Consider the following 19,882-nt stretch of genomic DNA (forward strand, 5'->3'; position numbering starts at 1 on the left):
AGTGTGTTGGGGGGGAGGGGAGGAGTCTGGGCGGCCATAAGGCTTGGGTTACTGGAGGGCAGTGGTGAAGCAGTTCCCTGGGGTTACAATGAGACATAGTAGTAGAGACAATGGAAGGGCACCGCAGATGCATGAATTTACCCTTGGCCCTTCCGGTCGTCTTCCCGTCCCCACTGCCTCTCAACAGCGCTCTGGCTGCTCTTGGACTGCAGTGTTGGACAGAGGCTAGACTAGGGCTCTTTTATTTCTCTCACTCCTGGATGCCACCTGTGGCATGTGTGCCACTCACTGGTTTCAGTCTGCCCAGCCATGTTCCCAGGGTACTTTTATGTTTCTGCCCCATTCCCCCACCATCATTCATCTGGAAAGATCTATCTTTTTAAACCCTGCCTCTTTCCTCACCTTCTGCTTCTGACAATTCCTTTTCCCCTTTCTTTCTAATCCTTTTTTAAATTCTGGGTTTCTGAAAAAAACTTTTTTTATATCATCGTGGTTTTTCAAGCTGTCCCTTAAATTCTGTCCTAATCTTGGCTTCAGTTTGTTTATGTCTCTCTCTCTTAATCCCCACTTCTTCCCTGCATTTGCACCCAGCACTCCTTGTCTTCATCCTTCCTCCATACATATTGACTTCCTCTTCTCTGAACTTGGCTTATTACTTTCAACTTGGAATGGGAACACTAAAAGTGACAGAGGAAACTTGGAGGTACATTTCCTAGAACGGAACCAGGTTCATTAATTGGTACCAGATTGGGGTCTAGTTGGGCTACTTCCAGAAAATCCTCAGATGTCTCTTGATGAGAAATAGTATCACTCTTGATTTCCAGTTGAGGAAACAGAGGCTCTAAAGAGGTATAGGGACTTGCTAAGGTAGGTAGCAGAGCCAAGTCTCCAACCTTGTGTTCCTTCCACTACAACATAATTCAGTGCAAATACTGGAGCTGCCATTTTTATCACTTCTCTGTATCCTCTCTCAAATCCCCAATGCTGTATGGTGAATATGATATGATTTGCTTAGTTCATTAGAAGTTATCCTAAGAGCTCTTTAGAAGGATGCCCCAGTACTGACAGCATCTTCTGTCATTTCCTAATTGTAGAGTTTATTGCCTGTCTCTCCAGTTTGTTTTGGATATGAATGTACTTATCATGGGAGCTGTTTCATAAAATGACAATAATCCACTTAAGATAAGGAATTTATTTATTGCTCAAAGAATATAGACTAGAAAACCTTAATACAGCTGAAAAAAAACAAACTGACCTATGTTTTTTTCCAGGAAGTTTTCACAGGCATCACAGATATCTGGTTTTTCCTAACCCTTTCTGATGGTGGTTAGGATGAAGAGGCTCAGAATAAGGATAACAGCTCAGAATTTCATCTCTGCTCTGACTATTCCCATAGCTGCCAAATAACAATGAGACACCGCCCTAAAAACACAACAATGGAACAAAGATAGCAGCAGCCAGAAATCATCCCTGAGCCTCTAAATGCCTGAAAAGAGACAAGACACAACCTAGTATCAACGCTGCCAAGTAGGCAATTAAATTCACTGCTGCAGGTCCTAGCCCTTGGTAGATATGGCTTAATTTGTTCTACGTTTCAGGAAATACTTAAACAGAAGAAAAAGCTAAAACATATGCAAACCAGCTGTATGGCCTTCAGGTTAGTCTGTCTGCCTTTGGCGAGCATGGCTGAATCATCTGATGGCACCACAGAATAGAAGCAATGTAAGTAATTCTGCAGTTGATAAGAGAAGAAAAGTCCGTCCCATAGTTGAGTTGGGTCTTTAGGTCTACTACTTTTTTAAAATCTTTTTTTTCCTACACAGCTACAAACTTTGAATATAACTAGCAAAAAAAAAAAAAAAAGGTTCAGAGAAACAAACACAAATGATTCAATATAAGGCAATGAAAGGAGCAGAAACAGGCACAATTTCAACTAGTCTTCAGTCTGGATGGTGAATCCAAGGTTTGTGTGCCAGCCTTAGGGCTCTCTTCACTCCTTCAGAAAATTGTTCAGTTGTTCCCGTAGGGAAATGAGCTGTAGGGAGAGATAAGAAAAAACATGAAAAATTCACTTGAAATCTTAAGTTCTGTTACTTGGTCTAGAAGTTACTTACACGAACCAAAAGGAAAGACTGTAACTTGGTATTTATAAGGTTATCTTAGTCTTACAATGTTCCAAAGAAGAGTGCCACGGTCAAGAACACAAACACAATGATGTCCTTCATTATGCCAAATTTATAAAAGTAAGTTTTAAAACTGAATGTGCTTAAATATGCTTGCTGTTAAAAATTTGTACTTCTGGGAAGAGATACAGGAGTCACAGCTCACTGTAGGGTAGAAAGAGATGGGATCACTGTAGCCATAGGCTAAGAGCCAGAAGATAAGGCAGTTGAGATAACCTCTTGCCTCACTGAACACAATAGATCTTAAACTGAGTCTTAGCTGCTGCTTCCTGCCACATTATGAGACACTTGAAAACCAGGTCAGAGTCCTAACCAATCAGGAACCTGATGATGCTTTACTCATCCTGATGCTTTCTAACTCAGAAGCCCTGAAACTTTTGTGATATAGGATTCCTTTTTTTTTTTTTTTACTTGAAATGGCAAAGTGACCAATAACATGCAGAGAGATATACTGTCTTTGAGACAAAGATTGTCTTTGAATATTATTCAACTTCGGTCGCCCCATACCAGTGTGGATTTTATCCTGTAAAATGACAGGAATGGAGCATTATAAAACCATCCTGTGCAGTACATCAGCTACCGAACTGCTATCATTGCTACCTGCAGTAATTTACAGCATCTTTTCACTCAGATGCTAACCATGATTACAACCACTGATTTCTCCAGTTCTTTCTCCTTTGTGGGCTCTTTCTCCTCCCACCACCTCCTAAAGGGAGGTTTTCCCCCAGGTTCAGACTTCTTGCCAAACAGTCAACCTGGCTAACTCATCTTATCCTCCCAGCTTCAGTGATCATTTCTATGCGAGAGGCACTCTCCAATCTCCCATTTTAAAAAGTGCTTCCAACTCAACTCATCATCTTCTCCATCTCCCACCCCGCAATAATCCTCTTCAAGTTGTCTTCATTTCTGTTATTGGCACACCACCTTCCAGTTATCCAGGCTCCAGACTCCTCTTTGTTCCCCTTTTTGTCTTGTAAATCTAATCAGTTTTTAAGTTCTGATTCTTTCTGTCACTTGCATCTTCCTTTAGTCTTTCCCCATTCCAATTTCTAGATACTGCTGGCAGAGAAATCTTCCTGAGTTACTCCCCAGGTAAAAAGAGCTTTTATGGCTTATTATGACCTACATCAAAAAATCTAAACTCTCAAGTCTGGCAACACCACCTCTGAGCCATTGTGCATGCTACTTTCTATATAGAATGCCTTCATTTCTCTCTTTATTAAAACCCTACCTACCTCTTAAGGCCCCAGTCAAATACCATCTCTCTATGAAGTTTTCCCTAATCTTCATGAACAAAAATGAGTCCTCATTTCTTTAAATTCCTATCCCTTTCATGGATTTCTTCCCAACTGGAGGCAGAGACTGTGTTGCAAGCATTTTATAGCTCCCTGTGGAACCTAGCTTAAAGTAGGCACTCAATAAATCTATGTTGAATAAATGAGCTAACAAAGAGGGCTCTGAGTGAATAAAGTTTAAAGCTGTATTTCTATGTTGAAAATAGCACTCCCCAATACTAAGTACTTACATAGAGGAAAACAAAGATGTTTAGTGGGTGCTAAAGCAATCCTGGCATTAACTGTTCACATGGCTGTTTATAAGCAGTACCTGGGTGAGTGATTTGCTGAAGGGAAGGGAATATATAGAACATGAGAATTCTCCTGGCCTTACTGGTATGGGGATGGGCATGGGGGATGGAATCACTACCTTAAGAGCCCTATGCTAAGTCCATCCTCATAATACGACCTCCAGTCTCTTTAAAATTGTTACCGTCAACAGTACAGGGCTGGAATCAGCATACATTTCAATACAGTTACTTGACCTTCACTTATCCTACATTGCCCTCTTCTCTTTTCACTCTGCTCACTCTCTTGTGACTTTAAACAATACAGTCATTCAAGTCAGAAATCTGGCATACATCCTTACCACTCCTGTCTCCTTCAACACCCAGTAATTGACCCAAGTCCCATCAATTCTGCTTTTAAAATACATTCTCTCATATATAAATGTTCATAGCAGCATTATTCATGATAGCCAAAAAGCAGAAACAACCCAAATGTCTACTGATGGATGAACGGGTAAACAAGATGTGATATATCTGTACAATGGAATATTATTCAGCTGTACAATGGAATAAAGTACGAATACATGCCACAACATGGGTTAACCTTGAAAATATTATGCTAAGTGAAAGAAGCTTGATACAAAAGATCATATATTATGTTTCCTTTTATATGAAATAACCAGAATAGGCAAAGTAGACTAGTAGAAAGGAGACCAGTGATTACCTAGGACTAGGGGGTGGGAGGGATTCAGAAGAAACTGGAGTAACTGCTAATGGGTACAGGTTTCTTTTTGGAGTGATGAAAATGTTGCAAAACTGACTGTGGTGATGGTTGCACAATTCTGTGAATATACTAAAAGCCACTGAATTATACAATTTAAATGGGTGCACTGTATGGTATGTGAATTATATCTCAATAAGCCTGTTATAAATACATCTTTATTGCAGTTGAAAATGTGTATAGTCTTTCCATCTCTGCTGCTGCCTCCTTAGTCCAAGTCACCACCATCTCTTCTTAGACTACTACACAGCCTCCTAACGGACCTCCCTGCTTCCAGTCCTCCCCTCCCACAATCCATTCTCCAAATAATCAAAGTGATCTTTAAAAAAGTTTAAATTAAATGTGACTCTCCTGCTTAAAACTCTCCAAGGACTTCCCATTGCACTTAAGACTACCTCCCATCCTCCTTATCATGGCCTGCAAAGGCCCATACAATATGGTGTCTGCCTACTTCTTTAACTTCATGTTAAGTCACTCTTCCTTGCTTTAAATACTCCAGAGGTCCTCAAAGAAGCCAAGCTGTTTTCCAAAGTGGGAACTGGCATATGCTCCACCCAAGAAGCTTTTCATACACTTTTTGCCTGGACTTATCCTTCAGGTCTCAGCTTAAATATCACTTCCTCAGAAAGGTTGACCATGTTCCCCCCAATTTAATTCAGAACTCTCTTTATTCAAATAGCACCACTGACTTTTTCTCCTTCACAGCTCTTCGTTATGATTTGCACCTTTCTATTTGTATAATTTGTTTACTGCCAATCTTCCCTGCTAGACTGTTAGCTCTATGAGGACAAGTACTGTAATCTCTCTTATTCAACATTGTGTGTATATCCATTGCTTTTCACTCAACAGGCATTCAGTATCTGCTGAATGAATGAATTTTCACAAAGATTGTTCCAAACTACTACCCTCATTTAGAAGATTTATCCACTACTATGCCTGTGAAAAGAACAGCCAGAGATGAGATTGGGGGTGACGTGGGGGATTCTTTGTATCAAATGTTTTCTGGCTGATGTGAAAACACACTTCTCACCTGCTCAGTTTTTTGTTTTTCCTGTAGCTTAAGCTGCTCCAGCACAGACTGTAAGTGATTCTGGAAAACAAATTGTATAAATGGTAAATGCGGAGTCTCAAAGGAAAAGAGAACCAAGAGAGACAGAGTTTGGAAAATAATTTGATAAGAAAGAAGACCGTCAGTTGTAACAAAAGAGTACTTTTTAAAAAAAGATTTAGAATATAAAAACTACATCCCCCAACTACAGGGCCATCCAATTTGATTTTATACACCCTACACAGCAATTTTTCCTTGCCCTAAAACAAATAGTTGAAATGCCTTCATGTTAACCCTTTTCTAGTTTTGCACAAATCCTCTGACTGTGGTAAACTATTTAAAAAGCTGGCTTGGAATTTGGTGCTGACTCCTTCATTCCCCTGCACTAGGGCAGAATATTACCATTCTTAACTAGTACTGCATGCAAACACAATCATAATAATGCCATATATCTGTATCTTTCAAAGTATGTCCACATCTATTATCTCACTTGGTTATTCTGAAGGACAACACTCTAAATAAATATAGTCCTGTGTCAGTTTGCTCCCCTTCAATGACTATAGCTCTACAGAAAAAGAAATCTAGCAAGGGATTCTCCAGATGCTTCAGAATTTCCCTCACTATAAAAAGGGAAGCAAACATTGCCTAATCATACATTTTCCTTTTGCTAAAATGTGTACTAATAAAATATGTATTAATAAAAATAAGTACAATATTAATTCTTATTCAAGCATGCATCACAAAATTTAAAAATTAATTTGATTAATTTTTTTACTACAATGAATACATTTTGGTACAGAGCAACAGGGTTGAATCTATGCCTTACCACTTACTGTGGTTCCTGGCAAGTTACTTAACCTCTCTGAACTTTAATTTCTTATCTATAAAATGAGAATAGTGACAGTACCTAGGTTTCAGGGATGTCAGGATGAAATGAGGTAATACATGTAAAATGCTCAGCTCTGTATGCACCTTTCACATAGTCAATGCTCTTACTGGCAATTATTTTTTTTAATTTTATTGAGCATATTGGCAATTATTATCTCAAGTTTCCTGGTCCCTTCCCAAAAATGCTTATATGAGATGATCAAAACTACTTAAGTAAAAGAAAATGGGCTATCTTTTATTAGTGGTTTCTAAGAGGTTGTTCAGGATCACAAATGAACAAGAAAGCTGCACAGAGATGACATGAGTGGAAACACAAAGATGGGATTCTGAAAGTAAGATATCAAGATATCTTTCTATCAGCCAACAAGAATTTACCTTGAGAGTCAGGTTTTCCAGTTTCATGATGAGCTCCTTCTGTCTTTGTGCCCTGCATCGAATCTCTTGGAGCTTTTTCTCCATGTAATAGGTCTGCTTGTGAATTTCCATGACTAACAGAGATAGAAAAAAACTTCATGTATCTAAACATAGCCTAAATTAATGGACCAAGATCCAAATCAACTAAGAAAAACTCCACTACACAGTCGAGCAACAGCTTCTCAAACTTTGCCTTGCATCTAATGTGTGTTTAGAGTCTGTCTTTAGCACTGCCACCCACTCTGTCCCACCCCTTTGTTTTTCCCTCTTAACTTACTCATTGAACTGGCTCCTTCCTTTGCTTCATACTGGCCAGATTCAATGAACTTCGCCTGTAGTTCCCTTTCCAGATCCTCCTCATAATAATATTCTTCCTCTCTGTCATCTTCATCCTCATCATCATAGTCATCCTTCTCATCCTCATCCTCATCCTCATCATCACTGTTACTGCTAGAATTACTGAACGTCTTCGGAAACACATCACATTCTATGGGTTTTAAGCAAAAGGAAGGTGAAACTATCTGAAGCTTTTCAAATGACTCCCACTCCAGCTGCAACTATACTTCCCCTCAAGTTTACTAGGCAACTAATGAATTTTATAAATAATTTTTCTCACAGGAAGATTATTCCCTTTATAAAACAAGGATAGGAAATACAAAACATTGTAGCATTCATGCATGTATTCAATGATCAAATATTTAGAGAATCCAGGGGCCCATAGGAATTTAGAATAGCAGGGGTGGATGGGATATTAAAACCCCAATCTAAAACCCCTCAAGTTGAGGGGCCAGTAAGAGGAAAGAAGAGAAAAGGCACCTTTTTCCTGTTATTGGTCTGTGAGTCTATGGACAATGGTCCTACACACAGTCAACACCTGCCCCCTCTGAAGCTTCTGCCTTTATTTGCCTTTATTGATGTACCTGGTGAGGTATGACCCTGCTTATAGCCACTTATTCCTGGAGCTATCTCAAAGCCTGGAATGGAGCCTTGGCATTCTATTTCCTTGGTTTCACCTTCAGCAATGACCTCCCATCCTGAAAGGAGAGGCAGTCAAGGAAAAAGCAGAAAGAAAGGAGAAGGCAAAGTTGAAAGGGAATAGGCTCTCTGGCTGAAGTGTTATTTAATTTAGTCCAACTCCAAGCCATTTGTATCCGGATTCCTAGAATGGAGAAGTGCCTTATATTGAATTATACAAGTAAATAATTTCTATCATATGAATGTACTGTTCCTAGCTAGAAAGTAACATTTCCCCAAATCCGAAGTTCTATACATTAAAATCAGCAAATACCAGAAGTGAGGGCTTGTCACCAACTGCACATAGGATGGAACAGACTACACAGAACATATTTAGTATAAAAGGATACGGGCACAGACAGCTTCAGCATCTGAACACAGCAATCTTCTCACTTCCTTTTCCACTTCAGGAGATTCAGCGTACTGAACCAAAGTTGGAGGAGAGGGGACACCAGGAACGTCATTTAACACCCTGTGCTTTGCAGGAATGCCCTTTTCCTACATATAAATGGAGTCAAATAATTAGATCTCTTTAAGATACATTCAAATTTCTACTCTAAATAATACTATTTATAACAGAAACTTTGATCAGAGTCTATATTTTTCCACAGTAAGCTTATTTTTTCCCAAATTACATGAGACATTTAATCTTTTCAATCTACAACTCTGTATTAAAGACTTCTCTCAAAGGCACAACCCTTAAGCCTCAGTTATTAATTATTTGCCCTGACCCACATTGGCAAAGAACTGTAATTCTTTATTTGTTAGAAGTAATTTTGTTTAAAGATCTAAATTCCCAGATTTCACTTCCCCACATCTATATTATTAGAGAGTTTCCTATAAAACTGGGTCTTAGCCACACGTTCTCCCTTAAATCCAGTTTTAGACAGTTATCTCCACAGCAACCAATTCGTCATGCCACAAATAGAAATTAGAACTTTGAGGGGGAATAAGCAATTGCAAACAACTTCTGGTAAAAGTGAGCCCTGGCTTCCAAGAAATGTTTTTTAAATAAATATGAGAGAAAAGAAGCAGATTAAAACACACAGGGTCACTGACCAAATTGTATCTTTTGTTTCTGAAATTATCAGAAATGAAACAATGAATTCATTTCCAATGAATCAAATTCAGGGTATGTGTATGCAAGTGGGGATTACAGGTGAGAAGGAAAGCTTGAAAGCCATCTTTACGATTTTTTGGATTTGTTTGAAATTAATGAGCTATGAAATAAAACACAGTATAAGTAAATAATATAGTTATATTGTGATTGCTCTACCTTACTAATGCTGACTTCTTTGGTTTGTTTGACATCAACGACCTACGAAATAAAACAATAAACAATGAAGTTATATTACAATTGTTTTACTTTACTAAAGCTTAAAGACTTTCAGAACTATTCTTAATGTCGTTTTACACTCAGTAGGCACTCAATAAATGCTGTGGACTGACAGTATAAAGCCAAAGGGAACATGTTCATAGATTGAAAGACTCAACATAATAAAGCTATCAATTGTCCCCAAATTGAACTATGGGTTTAATGCAATTCCCATCAAAATTCCAACAAATTTTTCAACAGACATAGACAAACTTATTCTAAAATGTATATGGAAAGGTATAAGCTCTAGAATGGCTAAAACAATAAATATAAAATAAAAAATAAAGTGACAGCAGTCTTCTTGATTTCAAGACTCACTGCGAAGCTACATTGTGGAATCGGTGGAGTGAACCACACACAGATTAATGGTACAGAATAGGGAACTCAGAAAAAAAAAACTCACACAAATATGCCCAACAGATTTCTGACAAAGATGCAAAAGCAATACAGCGGAGGAAGGGTAGCCTTTTTAACAAGTGGTGCTGGAGCAACTGGACATGCAAACGTAAAATAAAAAACGAACAAACAAAAAACAACCTTGAACTAAACCTTACACCTTCTACAAGAATTAACTAAAAAACTGATTGTAGGCTTAAATATAAAATGTAAAACTTTTGGAAAAAGAGTTATTTAGGAGAATTCTTCAGGATCTGGGCTAAGCAAATAGTTCTTATACTTTATGCAAAAAGCAAAATACTTAAAAGGAAAAATCAATGCATTGGACCTCATCAAACAAAAACCTTTTGCTCTTTGAAAAACCCTGTAAAGGAAGATAAAAAGACAGGTTACAGACTGAGGGAAAATATTTGCAAATGACGTATCTGACAAAAGACTAACATTTGGAATATGAGAAGAACTCACAAAACTCAGCAATTAAAAAATCCATTTAGAAAATGGTAAAAAAAAACAGAGATTTCACTGAAGTGGATATATAGATGGCAAAGAAACACATGATAAGATGCTCAACATCATTAGCCATCAGGGAAATGCAAATTAATACCACAGTGAGATCACTACACATCTATCAGAATGGCAAAAATAAAAAATAGTGACAACATCTAATGCTGGCAAAAATGTAGAGAAACTGGATCACACATAAGTTGCTGGTGCGAATGTAAAATGGTGCAGCCACGCTGGAAAACATGATAGTTTCTTTTAAAATGAAACATGCAACATACCCAGCAATTGCATTGCTGGGCATTTATGCCAAAGAAATGAATACTTATGTTCACACAAAAACCTGCTGGCAACTTTATTTATAATAGTCAAAAACTGGAAACAACCCGGGTGTCCTTCTCTGAGTGAACAGTTAGGCAAACTGTGGTACATTAATAACATGGAATACTACTCAGCAATAAAAAGGAAAGGACTACTGATACATGCAACAACTTGCATGGACCTTAAGGAAATTAAGGAAATTAAGCCAAGTGGGGAAAAAAAAGCCAGGCTCAAATGTTATACTTTGTATGATTCCATTTATATGACATTCTTTAAATGACATAATTATAGAGATGGAGAACATATTAGTGATTACGGAGGTTAGAGACCGCGGGTATGGAGTGGGAGGGAGGTGGGTGTGGCTTTAAAAGGGGAAAATGTGGGACCTTTGCAGTGACAATACTGTTTCATAATTTGACTGTGTAGATGATACACGAACACACATGGATAAAATCGCACAGAACTAAATGCATGCACACACATACACAGGCGTGCAAGTAAAACTGGAGAAATTTGAGTAAGATTAGTGAATAGTAATAATTTCCTGTCTGTGATAGCATACTATAGTTTTGCAAAAAGTTACAATGGGGAAAACTAGGTAAAGGGTACACAGTATCTCTCTTTTACTGCTTACAACTGCATGTGAATCTACAACTATTTCTAAATTAAGTTTAATTAAAAAAAAAGGCCAAGCCACAGTACTCCTGTAGCTTGCCCAGGGTTCTACAAAGTCTGAAGTGAGGTTAGGAATACAACCATAATTCCCAATTCTCAGGTTCTGGATGGGTTCACTTTAAAGCTAGATCTTGCAGTTGAAAATGAAAAGTGTTAGCAGAAGTTTCAAATTCATGACACATCTAGATCCCTAAACAACTAGCCTACAACTTCAAGGATCAAGTTTGGTTTTGTTCATTAAATATTTCCAATTGTCAGTACACAGTGCCCAGGATTTAGCTCACACTCAACAAATGTTTTCTGAACACATAAATGAGTGAACAAATGAATAATCCAACTGACTGTCTCCCTTTCCCCCCCACTCATAATCCTCTTCCAATCCACCCAGTAGACACAGAGATAGCATGCAACTAACCTTTTTTGTTGTTTTGCGGAATCTTTTCTTTTTGACATTCTTAAGCGGTGGAGTAACTAAAATAAAGTCAACATGGTGAAATGTATGTATGACTGATGGCAGTCCCATATCTATCTGAATCTGATAGAGAAAGGTGATGCTGTAAGCCACTGGCTCATGACATGACTCATTGCTTTAAGAGTCTCTGGATGCCTACTGAGCCAAATACCTAAGTGTGGTAACACATCCCTTGCTCACAAGTAACTAGAATTCAGCAGATAAATGTAGTCAGCCAGAATGAGCTAGGGGCTGTTGACTTACTGCCATGCTTCCAGGCATATTTTTTTGGTTTCTCCTTTTCAGTTTTCTTGATTGCTTTACGACCAGTAGAGGTAACTGGTTCCTCAGAAGAGTGGACACCACCAGCAGCAGTGCACACAAGCATCTACATTTAACAAAGATAAAGAAGTTGACTATGGCTACGCATCTTGGGTTAGTAATGAATCATGATCATTCTTGCCATCAGAAATCCTGGATCATAGAAGTAAAGAGAATGTTACTTGGCATTTCCAGAAAACCCAAGCATTATACACACTCATATTCATTCTCTCTCTGTCCATCTTGGCAGCACTGTATATATGGACTCTGAGGGGTTTTGTTTGTCTTTTTTACCTTGAATGCTTACCACTACAGAAGGAATATGTTGAGAACAGATATATCTTAGCATTTTGATTTAGAAAGGAAACAAACAAACAAAAAACAGTAGAGACGATGAATAAGAACCAATGTAAACCTCCAGAGTTAACAGCACCCTGCTTTAGTAGAAAGTTCAGAAGATCCCAGATGCTCATATTTTTCAAATAATGAAAGTCACTATAAATGTCAAACAGGAGGTTCTGAAAGCTATTTGGATAAAATAAAGTAGTGAAAAGTTACGAATCAAACACCAAACCAGAACATGACACTGTATTCCTGTGCAACTGAGCTGGAAATTAGAAATGACAAGCAGCTGAAAGGAGAACTGAAAGAAAGCGAAAAGGAGGGAAAAAGGAATTCCTTGAAAGATGTGAGGACTAGTAGATTAAGAAAACTTGTCCATACCTGGGAAATATCCGCCGTTTTATAAAAAGTTTTTTTATCCACAGTTTTCAGGCTTCCAATAACACAAGGCAAATCAACCAGCTTAGCAGCTAGTGAGACATCGTCTACCTCAACAACTGCATGACGTCCATCAGCTGAAGAGAAGTAGAAAAGATTAAAGTTGACATCTTCCCAATGCACTCCTAAGACCCGCAGGGTTTGAATAATGAAGACTTACGTGGAACAGACTGGTCTTTCATTGAAATTTACTATTTCTCATAATGCTAGAATCGCATACACCATTAGTAACTCCCCAGAGAAAAGAAGGCAGCTTTTTTTCCCCAGTTTATGTCACTTGACCAAAAGTAGCTAAGTTTCTTGGTAATGGCTGTGAACTAAACGTGGATGAAGTGGTAAATGTTTCATTTTCATCTTGAAAGGCCAACTCCATTCTTTCAAACCCATTCATTTGGACACCATTAGAAGCATTCAATCTTGTCATTGTACATGGATGTTTTTAAAGGGTTGGGTAAGGGAAGGTTTGATTCTAGAATGGTTCTAGTAATTCTCAAGTTATACTCTCTAGTTAGCTTCACAAAGATAAAATTCTACACAATCGCCATATATATTATGTATGTATATAAAATATATATATGGAGAGAGGGAGAGTCATATACTGACAACTCTAAATCCTGCCCAAATGTCTCAAACATAAATGTCTTTTGATACAAGAGTGTTCAAGTGTAATATTCTAATATTAAGTGAAAAAAGAAAGATACAGAACCATGTTTGACACCATCCTTTCTGTGTAAATTATCTTTAAAAATAGAGAGATTATTTAAATGTTGGTGTTATGCATAAAAGTTTTGTCTATAAAGAAACACAAGGAGAAATGGTTAATATTAGTTATCTTTGGCCATTAAGGTTGGGATGCTGTTAAGGAGAGTTTCACTTCTCCTTTTGAACCTTTCTGTTTTATTTGAATTTTCTAGCCATGCACTTGTATTCCTTTTTTTTCACGTCAATAAGGGCTACCCGAATGCTGGGATTATGGGCCATTTTAAATTTTATTCTTTATATACTTCTCTGTATTTAAAAAGCCTAATAAATACTATTTGAAAGAAAGAAAGATATGTCACTTTTGTAAACAAAGAATAGTGCATTTACGTGTCATTCCCCTGGACAGTCAGAAATCACAAAGCTTGCATTTGGAGACAATCAGCAGTACGCAAATCCTGCGGTTGACCCCCAAGTTCTTCCTTATACACACCATGATCATTACCTCAAGTTGTGTAAGTTCTGCTTCCTTTCTTCTTAAAAGAAGAGATGGGAGTGACCAAAGCCTCTCTTAAAAGCATCAAGGCAGAGACCATATTCTATTCTTTTGTCATATCCTTCATCCTTGGTATCTAACAGAGGGTGTGGCACATAGCAACCCTTTAATAAATTACTGTTCAATGTATGGCAAATGGATATTAACTACTTACAAGACAAGTCAATTTTTAGTTTATCCTTCATGGTGGCACTTTGAGAATGTATTATCTTCCTGACAGTAGAAGCCTGTTCCTAAAAAGGAGGTAAATTGAAAAGTCAGAAGGATGAATTGTATAATTAGCAGCTAATAGAGTAGGTAGCCAGACACAGTCCTCCCTTACATAAAACCTTAAACTTCCCCAACGTTAGGAACAACTCTATGTACCATGAGCTATTGCGTGCTGTGTAAGTCAGGTCAGGATGGGGCTGACTCTAATCTCATTGTTGTCTTTTAGCAGCTATAGAGAATGCCTTTTCCTAGTTTTAAATTCCTGCCTCTCATTGTTACCCTTCAGTTCTAGTTGCTAAGGGAAGGCTTAGCTGCAGCTTACTGAGTATATTAATTAACCCTAATTGGAGAAATACCTTTCTGAAGCCCATTCTTAATATATCTTTCTTAGATTAAATAATACTTGAATACAGGTATCAATAGGGGAAAAGACTCTAACATGATGCTGAGATGAGCTTCAACAGCCTTGTATGGTGAGGAATTTAGGGAGACAGTCCCTCTCACTGCCCCTTTAGAGGTGACAGAAAGGAACTCTCTTTCAGAAGAGTCTTATCTTGGCTGTCCAGTGAGCAAGGCTATTAGCATCTGTGATAAGTGACTGAACCCGTCACCGTCCCATCTGTTTGCCAGGAAATCAACCCACACGATAGGTGGCATGTGCAGGACGAAAGAAATGCTGCTTATAAAAGTATACCCTAGGACAGGACTGCTTAATAGGACATGACTGCTGGGAAACAAATGTTCTCAGTTTTCCTAGCCTACCTTAAATAAATAGAAATGCTACAGCATCCAAGCAGAGCTAATACTTATGAACTGAAGATTTCTGGTCTGAGACACAAAGGGTTTCTTACCAGAGGCAGACGCAATATAAACTGGTTCTCAAGTTCGTGAGGAGGTTCATCCTGGCTTTTACTCATCTCTTGTTTTTGAGTTCATGAAAACAAAAACAAAACCAACAGAAAGTTACCAAAAACTCCTCTTGCTCCCTCTACTGACCACTTCTGATAGTACTGGTTTAAATTATACAAGATCTTGCTGATAACCCTCAATGGAATGTGCGGACAGCTCTGAAATATCTTATTTTACATAACTTGATTATTTCTAAAAGTCACCTTATCTCCTCTCCAATATGTGCAGATTTTCCAATGGTAATCATAATTACACGACAACAAATGAAGTAAGAGCTGTTGCGCATGATTTAGTCTTCTTAATATTCTTATATTCTCAGGTAAAAGACTATTTGGTGACTACCAAAGCAGGCTACATACCTCTGCAGAGAAAGTGCCAACCAAAGGCTGTAATCAATCCAAAAACCACTGGCAGAAATGCCCTATGATGATTTGAAGGAAATAGCTTAATTTTCTTGATTTCATTCACCTTAATGGGAGGAATTAAACAGTCTGTGGGAGAACAGGCAGCATTTTATGACACTAGAGCTAATTGTTGAGTTCTGAGCCATTTTGGGGAAAAGTTAGGAGTCTCGATCTTACGGCTAGGCTATCTACATGAGTACACCTAACTTCATGGAACAGATGCATTTCCGAAAGGATATGAAAGAACGTAAAATCCAATTTGATTTATTCATTCTTAACATTTCCTGCATGCACTCTATGTGTCAGGCCTTACATTGAGTGCGTTAGGTCTATTATTTCATTTAATCCTCACAACCACCACTTATTTGAAATACCCCTAAAACCTATCCATGGGAATCCAAGATGGATCCCTTTATATATATAAAAAATACACCTTCTGTAAAGCAAATCATCTCCAAGTTAATCTTTATTTTTATTCTTATTTTCCATCTATTCTGGGTATATCTGTAGCAGCCTGCATTTTCGGTTTTAGGGTGCACACTACTTCTGAGGAAATTTTCTTCTCAAAGATGGAAAGAAAGCAACGTACATCTGTGAAACTGACAAAGTTTTCTTAGGTTCAAAGGACACTATGCTGTACATTAAATTGTAAAATCTTACACTTTAGATGAAAAGTTCCAGATAATGTACAACTTCTAATATTCCATAAACCCATTCATTGAGTTCTGAGATTTGAATTAGAATCTCACTTAAAATCACTGAAACCTTAAAATATCACATACAAAGAAGCAGACTCACAGATATAGAGAACAAAGTAGTGGTTACCAGCGGGAAAAGGAAGGGGAGGGACAGTTTAGGGGTAGGGGATTAAGAGGTACAAACTATTATGTATAAAATAAGGTACAAGGATATATTGGACAACACGGGGAATATAGCCAATATTTTATAATAATTATAAATGGAGTATCACCTTTAAAAATTGTGAATCACTCTACTGTACACCTGTAATGTAATACTGTACATCGACTATACTTCAGCAAAATAAAAGAATTGAAAAAAGAGGGGAACAAAGCATATTTAGCATTACCAGTTAAAATAGAGTAAAATAGAGTAAAAACAGGGAAAAATGAAAAACCAGCAAAAACACATACAAATGCGTCTGAGACCCTATTACAGGTAAATTATTCACTAGTTATTATTTCAGTCCTTTAGGTTGACTTCAGAAACTACCAAAAAAGCACAAGAGAAATCAGGAATGAAAAATTAGACACCCAGGATGAGAGAGAGAGATAAGGGGAGAAAAAGAGAGAGATTATTTGTGATAGTCATTTCTTCTCTTTTTGCTTTATACAGTTATACAAACACACATATAAATACAGAAGCTAAATGTAAAGGTAAGGGGAAAAGTTTAAAATAAATTAAATAAAGACACTTAGGACTGGGTACATTGCCTAACATAAGAGTAACAAACACTTAAGGTTGGGAGTAGAAACACAGATTTGAAGAACTAGCTGCTAAGCAAGATTTTATCAGATCAATAGTAACTTTTAGATTTCTCAGCAGAACTAAGACTAGAGCATTCTGTTCATTTCCATGCCTTTCTGGCAACTCCTCTCTTATGAAAGAAAGAATGTAAGAACCAAAACTATTTTAGAGAAGGAGGACACCCCTGGTTGAAATGACTTTTAATGATTTTTTTTTAAGATTTGTTATGTGCATTTATACAATGAACTGGTTGTATCATACTTATTTTAAGAAAAAGCATCCCCTTTCTTCCAGCAAGCACTCTTTGATAATTAAAATAACAGGACCACTCTCCACTATTCACCCCCACCCCCAGCTCCATCTCACTTCAGGGGAATTAGGATTGGAATTGGAATTATATACAGTTAGACGGAGGGCGCTTGATAGCACGCTCCCAGCAGCACAAGTCAGCACAAGCCTAAATTGGTACTTGCTCAAGTTCATAGCCGCTGGCTGCAGTTCGGAGGCAGTGACACTTTCATCCTTATCCCAGGGGCACTAACCTCCCAAGGGAAGCGTGCAAGCTGCTAGGCTTTGATCCCATTTCCCTAGAAAACCTCCCGCGGGGCCAAGGGGCCCCAAGCCTTCGCGCCACCCCAGAGGACCGGAGAGGGAAACACAGCGCGGCGCCGTTTGGCGCTGACTCGGCGCCGGGTGCCCTCGGACGGCCGGACTCACCCGCTCCTCCGCTGACTCGCGCCGGGACCGCCTTTCTGCCCTAGGGGGTTCCGAACGAAGGGGGCGAGTGGGCTCCCGAGCGGCCGGCCGCGGATGGGAGCTGCGCGCGGACTTCGCGGCGACAGGTAGGAGCCTCGCGCGCCACTCCTCCCCGCCTCGCCACGCCTCCACCACCGCCGGGCGGAGCGGACAGGCAGGTGGCCTCGAGGCGGCGACCAGCTCGCCGCGTGCCTGTGTGGGGAGGCTCGAAGAGTACTGATAGCGGCGGGGACGCGGCCGCTCAGGGACCTCGCGGAGCAAGGCTTCAGAACAAATACCCTTTTCACGGGCCGACCTTCGGGGCGGCCACGGGAGTTTTAGCAGTACACAGTGATACCTGTAAAAGGGGCGGCACAAGCGGTTGCTCCGCGAATCCGTTAGGTCGGACCGGCTTGTTTTCTGGTGAGGCGACCTTGTCTGGTGACAAATACACCGCCGCACAAACCCATTAAGTAACTAGAATCCGCGCCCAAACTACCCTAATAGAATTAGTCTCTCCCTTCTCAACAGTCACTATTTTACATCTTTTGGACAGAGATACAAGTTACTCCGCTAATTTCTCCTAAATGGGGGTCACAGTTTAAATAAACTTTTAGCAGTTCGCTTCTCCCAAAGATCCTTAACTTACGAAAAAAAATCTTAAGACCACTGACCTTTTCCTTCTAGTAAGTTTTCCAGAGGGGTTTTGGCAGCAGCCTGGGTGCCGATGTCGGCAGCAGCTTGGGCGCCATTATCGTCAGGAGTTTGGGTGCCTTGGTTGCGGGTAGTTTGGGCACTGAGATCGCCAGCGGTTTCATCCCCATGGCCAACAGGAGTTTGGGACTCTCGAAGTCTCGTTACTTGTGATGTTGAGGTTGTTAGTGTTAAATTATTTCCTGAGGAACTGGGGCCTCGCTTCTTAGGGCGCTCCATGGTCTAGCTCGTTGAGGTCTTAAAATGGCCTCCAGTTTGGTCATGTGACCTCGAAAGATTCCAGAACTTTCATAAAATGATGTCAAAGGTGCCCTCCTTAAAGGCACAGGGATAATATTAGAGACCTTACGGGGTGCCTGTTAGAGATTATAGCCCTTATGTCTCTATTGCCTTACACTTATCAAAATGTAATGCTACGGAGTAAATATTTTTAGGCGACTAATGTACAATGATTTCTTCTGTATAAGTGATTTTTTTTTTCATTCAGTGAAACAATTACCGGAGTTTCAGACCGAGGCAAAATCACTTTTGGTCCCTTTGAGATTTCATCCACTGATCTTTACTTTGGCTCTATGTCGTGGGGCTGCATCGAGGATTGTAATACAAAATAGATCTATGAAACTCATTTTTCATTTACTGTAGAATATTCTGGACGGCATTTATTATATGCAACATAATTCTTTAATAATAACTCAAAAGAAAAATTCTGTTTTTAGTAACTGAAATAGCTGAGTAATTGTGTGTTTTAAATCATGTGGACAATGTGAATTATGTAATTAACTTTCCTTGCGATGGCTGCTAGGAAGCTCAGAACCAGTTTTACAACCCACCTCTAACAACTGTGTACCTTATTGGTATATGTTGATCCTCCTCTTATCTTACATAACCACATTTTCTCCCAATTCCCAATTATTTTTATTTTGTGTGGCAGGTAACACTGAAAACTGCTTCAAAACTTTTTTTGGGGAAAAGAATCAGATATAAATACTAGATAAATAAAAATAGTGCTCTGACAGAAGTGTCACAGGGAGCATCCTTATGAGTGGAGGAGGGAAGCATAGTAAGTAACTTCTCACTTATAAATTCAATCATTCAACAAATGTTAATTGAGAATCTAATATACCAGACTTGATTTGAAATATTTATTAAATGCTTAATATATGATAAGAACTTTCATGGGAGGAGGCAAAAATTAAATACAGGCATACACATATGTAATGTTTTCCTTTATTGCCAGATTTCCAGCCCCTTCTTAACAAAGAAGGGAATGAAAAGTGGAAAAAAGGAAAGGGTATGAATTATGGTTTCTCTTAGTAAGGGAAAGCTGATCCAAGAAGTAGCACTTATGTACAGGTGAAAGTTTGTCATATACATACTATCATAGCGTCAAATACATACAGAATATTTTTCTGGGTTTTGTTCTGTCATGTTGTTGCCTTTCCGATAAGTTCTTCTGGACCT

The 19,882-nt window shown here is 38.8% G+C and overlaps 1 protein-coding gene across 2 annotated transcripts; it reads right to left on the reverse strand.

The window, feature by feature from the left end:
• Positions 1-1,177: 1,177 nt before the first annotated feature.
• TAF7L (TATA-box binding protein associated factor 7 like) lies at positions 1,178-18,640 on the reverse strand. 2 transcript variants are annotated; one of them, XM_032475414.1, is made up of 13 exons: positions 18,382-18,640; positions 15,026-15,093; positions 14,119-14,197; positions 12,653-12,786; positions 11,873-11,996; positions 11,573-11,628; positions 9,166-9,207; positions 8,240-8,387; positions 7,796-7,909; positions 7,153-7,362; positions 6,837-6,949; positions 5,556-5,615; positions 1,178-2,035 (listed from the first exon to the last, which is right to left on the reverse strand). In XM_032475414.1, the coding sequence occupies exons 1-13, from the start codon at positions 18,638-18,640 to the stop codon at positions 1,991-1,993; spliced, it is 1,452 nt and encodes a 483-aa protein (XP_032331305.1). In that variant the 3' UTR covers positions 1,178-1,990. The 2 variants fall into 2 exon arrangements, with proteins under 2 accessions (XP_032331305.1, XP_032331306.1); XM_032475415.1 differs by lacking the exon at positions 18,382-18,640 and adding an exon at positions 17,690-17,869.
• Between the last annotated feature and the right edge of the window lie 1,242 nt (positions 18,641-19,882).

The sequence above is a fragment of the Camelus ferus genome, chromosome X (genome assembly GCF_009834535.1).
Source record: "Camelus ferus isolate YT-003-E chromosome X, BCGSAC_Cfer_1.0, whole genome shotgun sequence".
Lineage (NCBI taxonomy): Eukaryota > Metazoa > Chordata > Mammalia > Artiodactyla > Camelidae > Camelus > Camelus ferus.

What these genes read in the sequence shown, in the direction of transcription:
- TAF7L (XM_032475414.1), bottom strand. Translation starts at nt 18,640, where the DNA reads ATGGAGCGCCCTAAGAAGCGAGGCCCCAGTTCCTCAGGAAATAATTTA. An exon ending in AAACGGCGGATATTTCCCAG is followed by an intron (nt 11,997 to 12,652) that starts GTATGGACAAGT and finishes TGTTAAATGTAG; the next exon opens with ATGCTTGTGTGCACTGCTGC. An exon ending in AAGAAGTCAGCATTAGTAAG is followed by an intron (nt 8,388 to 9,165) that starts GTAGAGCAATCA and finishes ATTTATATGTAG; the next exon opens with GAAAAGGGCATTCCTGCAAA.